The sequence below is a fragment of the Thunnus thynnus genome, chromosome 3 (assembly GCF_963924715.1).
Source record: "Thunnus thynnus chromosome 3, fThuThy2.1, whole genome shotgun sequence".
In the NCBI taxonomy this organism is placed as follows: Eukaryota; Metazoa; Chordata; class Actinopteri; order Scombriformes; family Scombridae; genus Thunnus; species Thunnus thynnus.
The window spans coordinates 37,569,301-37,581,265 of record NC_089519.1 but is presented as its reverse complement, the minus strand read 5'-3'; the positions used below and the strand labels follow the sequence as shown (position 1 = coordinate 37,581,265).

At 40.8% G+C, this 11,965-nt stretch overlaps 1 protein-coding gene and 1 long non-coding RNA gene across 3 annotated transcripts in view; one reads left to right on the top strand and one right to left on the bottom strand.

Annotated features, from left to right (window-relative positions):
- Positions 1 to 8,885, bottom strand: part of LOC137180390 (protein jagged-1a-like) — a 33,093-nt gene extending 24,208 nt beyond the window's left edge. For both annotated transcript variants that reach the window (XM_067585722.1, XM_067585724.1), the window contains exons 1-2: positions 8,137 to 8,885; positions 5,957 to 6,259 (exon numbers count right to left, since the gene is read on the bottom strand). In XM_067585722.1, coding sequence (XP_067441823.1) covers positions 5,957 to 6,259; positions 8,137 to 8,568 — 735 coding nt within the window. In that variant the 5' untranslated portion in view covers positions 8,569 to 8,885. The remainder of the gene's footprint in view (positions 1 to 5,956; positions 6,260 to 8,136) is intronic.
- Positions 6,273 to 8,325, top strand: LOC137180410 (uncharacterized). The gene is made up of 2 exons (XR_010927965.1): positions 6,273 to 7,258; positions 8,094 to 8,325. It is a non-coding gene; the product is annotated as an uncharacterized lncRNA (long non-coding RNA).
- Positions 8,886 to 11,965: the final 3,080 nt, after the last annotated feature.

Genomic DNA, 11,965 nt, shown 5'->3' with positions numbered 1-11,965 from the left:
AGACGCTTTTAAACTGGTCGTGTATCCTGAATTGGCTCTGAAGTGGATTCAGGTCCAAAAAGCGGCTACAAACCTCTACAGAAAGATGCTTCTGGATGCTGCTTACTGAATTTTGGACCTGCTGAGCCTCCGTCTACAGCAGCAAGGATCACAGCTGATCACACCTGCAGCATGTATGATGTCACAGTCACACCTGTTGCTGTTAATGCAGGTGCAAACTAAGACGGAGTCAGGTGTCATTATTCAGGAGGAAACGGGGTCATAATGTCCGACAATCAGCTGATGTTCAGACATCTGAACATCTGGTTTTTTTTGCTTTTAACATATTTTTATTTGTTCTACAGACATAAATCAGAGCAAGGATTCGATAAGAACCAGAACCAGAACCAGAATCAAAGTCAACACCAAACTCTTCCCAAGACCAGCGCGTCATGTCTCCAGTGTTCCACTGAGCAGTTTACCTCAACGCCACATAACTGTCACTAACGCAGAACGAGCTAACGTGCCGAATCCGCTGACTGTAAAAAAAACCTCTGAACGATTCTTGCAACACGCTTGCGTCACCGTCTCTGGCTGAAACACGATCTGGGTGTCGCACCGATGCGTCCTGAGCCGCGAGGAAAAATAAACGTGTTGTCACAGTGGGTGGCACCGACAAAACGTTTCAGCAGCTAATTAGATTTTCAGACAAGAGCAGGAATGAAAAACCTGTCGGCTGCCAACAAGCCTCTGACTGCCTCTTGCCAAAACATCTACAAGCAGGCCGCTGGTGATTTCCCATCACTCCCAGTCCCTTTGATTGTTTGATTGAGGAGGTGGAACTGCTTTCTCTGGCTGCAGCCTCGCTGTGGGAAAATAGTTTGTGAGCAGGCAGAAACCAGGCGACATGTGGAGGCAGGTCCGGGCAGGCAGGCAGGCAGGCAGGCGGGAGGAGGAGGAGGAGGAGGAGGAGGAGGAACTCACTCACACTGTTTCTCTTCTGTTTGCTGGTTTATCAGCTGCTGACAACATCATGAGGAAAAGATGCAAAGTTCATTTATTTGTCCCAAACTGTTTGGTACAAGATGATCCAAACAATTACTGTCAAAATAGTTGAATAATCCACAAACTCTGGACTATAATTCTAGCACCGTATCATCACAGTTACCCTGGTTACCCTGGTTACCCTGGTTACCAATGCTCATGTGGTGTCACTGCCGTCATTATTAATAAAATATGAACCATTATTTAAACGATATCGTGCCTCCTCTCATCTCTGTGTCGGTCGGCTTTGAGTGAAGCTCTTCACAACGACTATAAACATATTTGATTTGTGACGTATTCGGGCTTCATGTTGTAAGAACTGGTTCTGATCAACTATAAATCATCATTAACAGACGTCAGCAGGCGTCCTGACTCCCTGCAGGGAACAGAGGGTTTGTTCACTATGTTATGTAATATAGTTACAATGAACTGTTGTTGGACATTAACATTTTTTAAAATAAAAATGATCAAAATATTCTTTTCTTTCCTTTTTTTTCTGCTGTACTGAAATCGTACCGAACTGTGAACCCAAACCCAGTGTACGGTTACACTTCATCACTGGTTCTCAAAGTGACTGACCATCATCTTCAGTGTCAATTAATCTGCTTATTATTCTCTCACCTATAAAGACAGAACTCAAGAGCTGCAGGAAGCATCTTCATGTCTTGTTTTGTCATGTCATTTATGACAAAGAAAAGCTTCAAATCCTCAAATATTTGACATTTCTGCTTTAAAAAAAAATAACTGAAATGATTAATCGATTATCAAAATAGTTGCAGGTTAATTTTCTGATCAATTAGGAAACCTGTAAGATCCATTCATCATAAGTTGACGGTATGGCGGGAAGGGAAGCGGCGGGTCGACTGGTGGATCCACATCTGGAGTTCTGACATCCCAGCAGGCCGTTCTGTTCCCTCTCATCCCATAATTCACTGGGGCAGTTATCAGCTGGAAAAATGCCGACATGCTTCGCTCCACCTCATCTCCCTCCTCGCTCTTTAAAATCTTAAAGATGGCCCCCAGACGTGTTTTTAAGACATAAAAATACTCTACTTTGAATCATGATTTGTGTCTGTTATGGATTTTCACAACAAAACGTTCCATCGACTAGTTCAAAGTTATTCAAACATCGTCTCCTCCTTCATTAAAAATCTCTGTGAATCTGTAAATATTGTTAATTCCTAAAGTTTTCCTGCTGGACACCAGATGTCTCCTGCTTCACTGGAAAGTCTCAGTGTTTGAGCTCTGGAGGCTTCAAGCTTCCACAGTTACATACTGGACCCTGATTGGCTCTGAGCTAGCTGTGATTCCATAAATCCTGCAGGTACGTCCAGGTGTTGAAACTTTTCCTCCTTCAGCAGAGCAACAGAGAAGAAGAACAAACATCATGGAGTCAAACCTGTGATGAACAGAAGACGACAGAGGAGGTGGTTGGATGGACCAATCCGTGGCCTCCATCATCCTTTGGTTTGACGTTCAAGATCTCGCTAATTAAATTAGGGCTGCAACTAATCATTACTTTCATTCATCCATTAATAGTTTGGTCTATAAAACATCAGAAAACAGTGAAAAATGTCTTTAACAATAACAGAACACAAGATGACTCCTTCAAATGTCTTCTTTCCTCCAGTGTACACCCCCAAAATAACTATAATTTAAGACCAATAAGAGCATTGAAGAAGCTGGAACCATCATATGTTTGCAGCTCTACTCTAAATGTTAATGATTATTCAGTATTTGCTGGTTTTGTGTTCATTTTGGCAGCTTCTGGCCTCCGTACACAGAAGCTGAGGGGTTAATTAACGAGCAGATAAGTTGGAAGTTTGCCTGAAAACTACTTCTAGAGACGCTAGCAGCAGCAGGACTGTAAGGACCACGTCAGCTGACTGAAATCTCTCAACAGCTATTGGACGGTCGGTTCATGTGTTCATCTTCCTCTCAGGATGAATCGTTTCTTCTTGATACTTTAACCTTCCATAGATGAGACGAAAATGTCTATAGAGATCTTTTAACTTTTCACACAAGAACTGATCCGGACTGAAAACAGGAAGTGTGACAAACTCTCAGAAAACACACACAATTCTGTTTATATTAATTATTTAAAGTTGAATAATGTATTCCTGGTGGCTCATTTGTTTTTATTTACCAAAAAACTTCATTTCAGACTCTAAGCAGTCATCCATCCAGCAGCCTTTCAGTGTGTGTGTGTGTGTGTGTGTGTGTGTTTTCGGGGTGGTCTGAATAAGACAACATCATCTGTTCCAACACAAACCGCAGCAGAGCAGAAAACCACCGACACACATCAAAACCTTACAAATATCTTCCAACTGCAACCCTGCTGGTGACGGAGCCAGAGAACGCTCGTCACCTTTTTACTGCCGAAGGCTGAACCACCTTCGCTCCAGGTGTGGACACGGTGACCTCATCGCTGACCCCGCCCACCCCCAGCGGCGTCCCATGAGCCCCCCCGGCTTCCTGTAGAAACCTGCTAATATAAACCACCAGACGGAGACGGAGGGAGGAAAAGATGGAACGAATAAGACGACAGTGACCTGAAAAAAGACTTTAAAGCTCTGTGAGTGAGTCACATGTAAAAACTACTGAAAAACACTAAAGAGGAGGAGGAGGAGGAGGAGGAGGAGGAGGGTGGAGGTGAACGGCGGAGTCTCGGCTGAGCTCCTGCCGGTTTGGCAGGACTTTACACACACAGTGAACGACCGTCTCAGTTCTAATAAACACGACTGACGCACACATAGAGGCTGTTTTGGTTGCTGGTGCCAGTTTAGACAAAAAAAAAAAAAAGAAGGGAACAACAACAACAACAGAAACCTCATCCTACCCCGACGACCATGACGGCTTCATTTAACACGCCAGTTACCAGGGTCAACGACAGTAGGGAATGTCCTGCAGCCAGCGGAGCAGCGACGCCAACAACAGCCCTTTATCCTCCCGCCACGCTGGAGAGACAACTATGACAACAACAACCGAAGAAGAAGGAAGAAGACGACAACAATCATCTGCCCGCCGGCGTTTGTCCTCCTCCGAGGAAACCACAAACCTCAGCTGTGTCTGCCGGGACCCACAGAGAGTCAACACTGACACCAGATAGAGTAATGAAGAGACGCTCCACTCGGACCCAGAATATCGATACACAAAGAATCATTAAAGTCCAAGAACACACATCGACTGCACGACACACACACACCAAAGAAACCAATAAAACCAATAAATAGTTAATAAATCCAAATATGTAAAGGTTTAAAGTGTGTGAATTAAATCTTATAGAATATGATACTAGAGGGTTTTTTTGAGGAATATTAAGATTCACAGCATTAGTGATGTCTTAAAAATATTTGTCACTCCACTTATTTATTATTCTTTGTCGCTTGTCTCACTTGGATTTGGGAGATAATCATACTCACAGTTTTGGACCTACAGCTCCCATAATGCTTTGGGGGATGTATTTTGGGGGGATGTAAGCAGGAAGTATAATGTTGAGGATTCAGTGAGTTCACTGTGATGATTCTCTGGATGTTCTGCAGTTATAAGAAGCGTCTTTTGTCTGTGATTTCCGAGCAGATTTATGGAGGTTCATTCAGGAAGCAGATTAAGAGATGATGATGATGATGATGATTATCTTCAGGAAGTCTGAGTCACACTGAGTCTATAAAACGTGTATCGTGTGTGTGTGTGTGTGTGTGTGTGTTCTCCTGGAGAGGAAGCTCACAGTTTGAAAACCTCTTTGAACCTCCATATACAACCACCTGATGACATATAGCTCATGTGATGACATCAAAATCATCTCCATGGCAACCGAGTCAAACCACCAGCCGTGTTTTGCTGCCTCTTTGCAAGTCAAAGGTTTAGTTTTAATTTAAAAAGGACCAGTTCCCAGTGTTCCCAGTGTTCCCAGTGTGTTAAACCAGCAGTCAGGTATCTGTAATCATTCCTCCTGTTCATACTGGATATTAAAAGATCCTTCAAATGTGTTTTCAATGCATTTAAAAGTCTGTGTGAAGCTTCTATTCAGCTTCAGCAGTCTGAGTTAGTCATATCAAGTGGATATCTGACACATTTACAGTCTTTGTGTTTCCTCGGACAGTGTTTCCCTGTTGAGCTGCAACCCAGTCGCCAGAAGAAAACGTCGGCATTGAACGTTTCTGCAAACCACAGAAACATTGAATATATATGTTTCAACACGTGAAATACGCAGCATATCAACATTTCTACCCGTTGAATAATGATGTTTTATGGTGTGACAACGCTGTGGTTCAGGTCTGGTTAGGGTTAGGCACAAAGACCATGTGGTTAGGGTTAGAGAAAGATCATGGTTTGGGTTAAAAACGTCTCGCTAAAAACATCCGCTTTAGTCGGTTGAAACAGGAAGCGGACATTGGTTTCGGTGTGCTCTCTGCTGCCCCTCCTCCTATATAGGAAAGATCAACTCATATAGATCACATGTGAACTACGTCACTTTAGAAATGTTGAGATGCTGTAGTTCATGTGTTGAAACGTACAGCGCCGACGTTTTATTCTGGCGACCAGGCTGTTGAGCTGCAGGTGGAAGTATAGTAACAAAAAGAGGAACTTTGGCACTAAAAAGACTGTAACGTTGAAAGATATCTACTTGATTTGACTCATTTGGACGCTGAAGCTTCATATTAGCTTCAGACTGTGGATTTTGTCCTCCATCACTTCCATTGTAAGGTCATTATGAAGGGATCTTCTAATGGTCAGTATGAACAGGAGGAATGATTACAGCACCTGAATGTTGGTTTAAGACACAGTTGAACAGTTGTGAACTCGTCCTTTAAGCTCATTGTGGATTTACTTGAACTCTGTTGGATCTAAATCTTTCATCCAGGATTTGAACATGTGGTTTGTGACACAACAAGCACCAAAAAACTTCCATCGTCTAAACTTCTGGACTCACCGGCCACGCGAAGCTGAACGGCAGCACAATCCTGGCTTTGTCGCTCTTGGCGTTGCGTAAAGAAAAGGTATTCCCACCGAGCACGGGCGTGGAGGCGGTGCCGAAGCTGCAGGGCCCGGCCGAGGACACCTTCAGCTGGTACTCCTTCAGACAGACGCGGAAGTAGGTGTCGCATTCGTCCGTCGTGCAGCGCCGATCCGTCGCGTCCCGGGATCCGTCGCAGCAGGCGCCGTTCTGCAGCTGCCCGTTAACGTTCTGCATCGACAAAATCTGAAACTCAAAGTGTCCTGAAGCTGAAGAAACCTGCAGAGAAGAACAACAGTTCAACAGTTACTGGAGGACGTTGAAGCCAAACTTCCTCTTGAAGAAGCTTTAGAGTTCCACATGTTGGTTGCTGCAGCTCCTTGTTGAAGCTTTTAGCATCATTTAGAATGAAGTAACGAAGCAACTAACGATTATTCTCATTATTAATCAATCTGCAGATTGTCTTCTGGTCTTTAAAACACCAGAGAACTTGTCACAATCTGCTAGATCTCAAGGTGACGTCATTAAATGTCTTTTATTCTGAAAGTCTGCAATAATGTAAAACAAGGACAGGAAATCCTCACATTGGAGAACTTAAAACGATCAATAGTTTGTCTTTAATTGCTTGAAAAGTCACTTTATAATCATCATCTGGTTGCAGCATCTCAAATGTGAGGATTCGCTGAAGATCTTTGGACACTTGAGAAACTACGTTGGACATTTCTTTTCATTATCATTCTGACATTTCATCAACAAACAACTACGTAAAGTTACACATTTCCACATGTTGGTTGTTGCAGCTCCTCGTTGAAGCTTTTAGCATCATTTAGAATGAAGTAACGAAGCAACTAACGATTATTCTCATTATTAATCAACCTGCAGATTGTCTTCTGGTCTTTAAAACACCAGAGAACTCGTCACCATCTGCTAGAGCTCAAGGTGACGTCATTAAATGTCTTTTATTCTGAAAGTCTGCTATAATGTAAGACAAGGAAAGGAAATCCTCACATTTGAGAGCTTAAAACGATCAATAGTTTGGTGTTAATTGCTTGAAAAGTAACTTGATAATTGTTCACATCATGTATCAAACATCATCTGGTTGCAGCATCTCATGTGAGGATTTGCTGAAGATCTTTGGACACTTGAGAATCTACGTTGGACAAACAACAACAAACAAGTACGTCATTGAAAAAAAAAAGGATCAACAGATTAATCGTTGCAGCAATGGATGAAAAAGGTCAACATCTTCACCTGGAAGTGAAAGTTCAATGTTATCAGGTGAACAACTGCTGCAGATTTTGACGAATATGTTTGGTGTCACAGAGTTCAGCTGCTGCAGAGTCAGTGTTCACACACACACACACACACACAGCAGGAAACAGCCTGAATCCATCATGTTCGGGACACTTTTACTTTACGACTTCATCGCTCCCTGAAGCAACATCAGACTCACAGAAAAAAAACTGCCAGAAAAACTCTTTAAATTCAACAAAACTGGAATAATTCTGACACATGCATCAACAATTAAAGTCCCGACCACAGTTTGCTCTCATGTGATCCAAAACCTGACCAACATTATGGAACCAGAATCTCATTAAAATGTTTTAATAATGTACACAGGTCTTAAAAATAAACTAATTTTTTAACATGAGAGCAGACTGAGGAGCTTTAGTAACATTTGGTTTGAAAAGTAGAAAATTCAGTAAGTTTAAAGCCCTTAAAGTCGCTTATTCACGTAAAAGTTCAAATGTAAAGGATTGTGTTGGTTTAGAGCAAAACTTTCTCAAACTTAGTAGAAATCCAAAGCAAGTTCATCACTTTACATGAATTTAGGACTTTAAAAGAACTTCATTCAACCCTTTTATCTCTTGAAAGTTGTTTTTTTTTCAAGGCATATTTCACCATAATATGAATAATTTAATATTTTAAACTTTAAAATGACAAGTTTCAGTTCACTTCTGCAACTTGACACAACTCTGCTTCAACTTTAAAGCAGGTAAATGCAGATTAATGAGCTGTCAGCGGGAGGAAGCTGCATATTCTTTATCCAGAACATGAAAGAAAGATTTATTACATATTTCTGTCTCTTCCTCCACAACTCAAACTAATCCAGCGAAAACCTGAATGACACAAACATCGGCGGGAGTCTGGTGTACCTTGATGCGGGCGGAGAGCAGCAGGAGCTGCAGGCTGAAGGCAGCGGGGAGGAGGAGGAGGAGGACGGGGCTCCGGGTGAGGGTCATACCGGCGGCGGGCTGCTGCCTGGCGGCTCTCGGGGGTTCACTGGAAGTCGGTGCGACCCTCCGCTCCGGGTTTATACTCCTCCGGATGGGACATGCACAAGCTTTTCTTTCCAAAAAAAAAAAAAAAAGATCCCCACAAAGTCCTGACAGTAAAGACGACGTCCTGCCTCCTTCCCGCACGGAAACCTTTTGTCTGCTATTGTCCTGATTCTCTTTATTATCGTCTCCGCTGAACACGGTCTGGAGCCCGACTGGCTGCAGCTGGAGCCCGGACAGCACTTCAGCGGCCCCGCAGGAGGCTGGGTAATATCCACCGACAGACCCCGCCCACTGATTAATATTCATGAGGTCGGTTTGTTTACAGTGAGTTCACAGGGAGGTGGAGAAGTGCCTTCACACATGGAGGCTAAAAACCCCCAAAACTGACATGAGAGGACTTTAACGTCTGAATGATAATTATACAAACAGACGAAGAAGAAGAAGAAGAAGAAGAAGAAGTCTTACAGGAGTTTACCGTTCAAATAAATATTCAAATGTTTTGCTTCTTTCCCCAATTTTTCTGTAATTTTTCAGTTATGTTGCGGCTTCTTCTTCTATGGTGGCTCTGAAATGTCAAACAACATTCCCCTGAAATGAAAAGAAAAGAAAAAATCCACAAAATCCATAATGTACGGAGTCCCGGAGGTCCCAAATGATTATATATTTATTTTTTTAAAAATATTTTAAATTCATTTTTTTCTAAAATTGGATTATGTTATACAGAAGCAGATAATTACAAGATCTTTTCTTGTAATTATGAGATAAGGACTCCATTTTGCACTTTGTTTTTTGTGCGTTTGAGATTTTAAAACAATCGTCTTTCAGGACTTCAGGAGCTCTGTAATAACAACTTAACCAACAATATATAACACAAGTTATTGAGATAAAAAAAGCAAAAAAACAACATCTCATTTTTGAGATGTTTTTGGGCCTCTTTAAAAAAACACACACACGCAATTAAAATACAATAAAATAGTTGTTTAGTTCATCATTTTTAGATGGTTTATTTTCTGTTTAGTTAATTAATTATGTGAAGAGTTCTGTTTACACTATATGATCAAAAGTATTTATTTTTCTGAGATAAGGAAATAATTGCAATGTTCTGTTTTCTTTCATCAACAACAACAACAAAAAATCAAAAATAAAATAAAGCACTCTTGTGTAACAAGTCATCCACAGATTCCTTCAGCTGCTGTCAAAATAACCACCTGATGATGATGATGATGATTCTTTATCTTCTTCCTCTTCCTTTGCCATTTCATGAAATCTTTCACATCACTTTTATAAATACATTTTATTCAGATTTTTCTTTATTCATATTTATGTTTTAGTTTGATGTTTTTTTCTTGTTATGTTTCTCATTCTGGACTCTATTGGACTTTATTTCTTTATTTCTTTCTATAACGTTTAACCTGAGAGATAGCTGAGCTACATAGAATATTTATATTTTTAAATATTTTATTTCACATTATTTTCTTTTCATGTATTATTTGAGAGGACATAAAGAGAGCACTGTGGAGAGAATGAGACCAAAAATATAGAAAATATTGAACAAAGTTGAAGTGGGAACATACATACAAAATATATTTTAAAACCTACCAGCATCAACAAAAACACATCAAACTGTATAATGTGTGATATGAAATTATAAGAGCTTCTGTAAATTTAAAGCAAAATATGTGGATTTGTGAAACGTGTGTGAGTGGAGGAATGAAAGGAGGCGGTGTAGGAGGGGGTGCTGGGAGGAGGGGGGAGGTGGCTGATGTTTCTTCATGAAATAGAGCCTGAGCGACAGAACAAAGGTGGCCTCCTCTTTATTCTCAAATTAGAGCAGCTGGGCCCTTTTTCCCCTCAAGGAGCCCCATGAATAGATTATTGGACTGCTGTCACTGAAAAAGATACAAAACACCACCCAAACCCCGCCTCCCTCACCCCCACCCCCCACCCTAAACAACAGCCCCGAGCCCCCCCCCCCGACCCCTCCCACCCCACTGCTGTGATCAGACCAGCATGAGACTGACCCCCCTGAAAACACAAGGACCAGACCTGAACCAGGTTTGAGGTTCACAAATGGTCCTAAACACATTTCTATGAACATCAATATTCCCAACAAGTCCTATAAATTAAACAAGCAGATACGGGGTTTGATCATGTGACTCCAGAACGACACATAGGAGCGTTTTCTAATCTGGAGCCTCTATCAGCAGTAATCAGCGGGACCAGGGACGATTCTAGGATCAGACCTTTAGGGGGGCTCAGCCCCTAATGAGAATGTGACATACATACATACAGCACCTTGCAACAGTGTTCAACGGCCCTGATAAATGGATAACAATTCATATATTATTATTTTTACATATATGATATTTCAATTTACAACAATAATCCCTTTAATGAATTACTAGTAACATGAGTTTTACACCACAAAATATCCAACCCCTTTCACTCTGGTAAACCTCAATTCAATTACGTACACAATGTTACCTTTAGACGCAACCTAATTAGTTGGGTCATCTATTGTAGGGCACAGTCACAGATTTCAATATAATGCACCTGTTTTAGAGACGACTCTCGGTCAGTTAATGAAACCTGAGGCAAAGACTCAGTCATGATGACCAGAACTTTCCAAAGTAAGTAAATGTTCAAGTTATAGCAAAGCAGATATGAGGAGAAATGTACAAAACATTGTTTCAGTCTCTGAACCACATGAGGACAGTTCATCATATCTATCAAGCAATGAAAGAAGCATCATACAATACAGATATTGTTAATTCAGGCCGTCCCTCCAATCTGTGCACCTGGGCAAGAAGCAAACAGGTAAGAGATAACAATCTGAGACCAAAAACAACTTTGAAGAAGTTCAGTGGCTGCAGTAAGAGAAACAGTCACATTTTCTGTTCCAATGCTTCAACTGTCCATAAATGTTCTGTAAATATACAATAAGGCTCAATTCTATCAGAATAACAAACATTCTGACCACTTTAACTAAATAATAAAGTGCATCTGTTGGCTCGTTAGCTGACAAGTGTGCAAGCAGACTAGCTCAGAGAGCTAACATTAACCAATAATCTCTGAGCTAGCTAGCTTGCTAGCAAACATCGTCATGCTCACACCATGGAACTATAACCAGAGACGCTCTAAGTCTTAAAGCGACTTTCCTATAACTATGAGTCACATAAACAACATTAACTAACTTTAACAGCACCAGAAAAATGACATTCATACAAGCAAGCTAGCTCAGAGATGATCTAACATTAACCGTTAACTAGCTAGCTTGTGAGCACACTAACAAAGTTAACGTCTGAAACTACCGCCAGTTAACATTATTGCTCATTCTGAATTGTTTGTGTCAACTGCACAGTAATAACAACCAATTTGACTCAATGTTCTCCGTCAGAACAGTCAGCAGTTTTATTTGCTAACGTTTCAATTTATTATTTATTAGCAAGTTATGGTTAATTAGCCAACCCACCACCTCCAAATGTGGAAATCTGTCAACTTATATAGAATATAGAATATTTTTTCTACCATTATTATTATTATTATTATTATTATTATTATTATCATTATGCACACTTATAAATGATCTCAATAAGTTTGTAATTTTAAATCTTATATTCTTTTTCAGAGTGATTTTGTAACATCTGTCCAGAGACTGCAGAAAAATTAATGTGCACCGTCCCTGTTAAATAAACCAATAAAT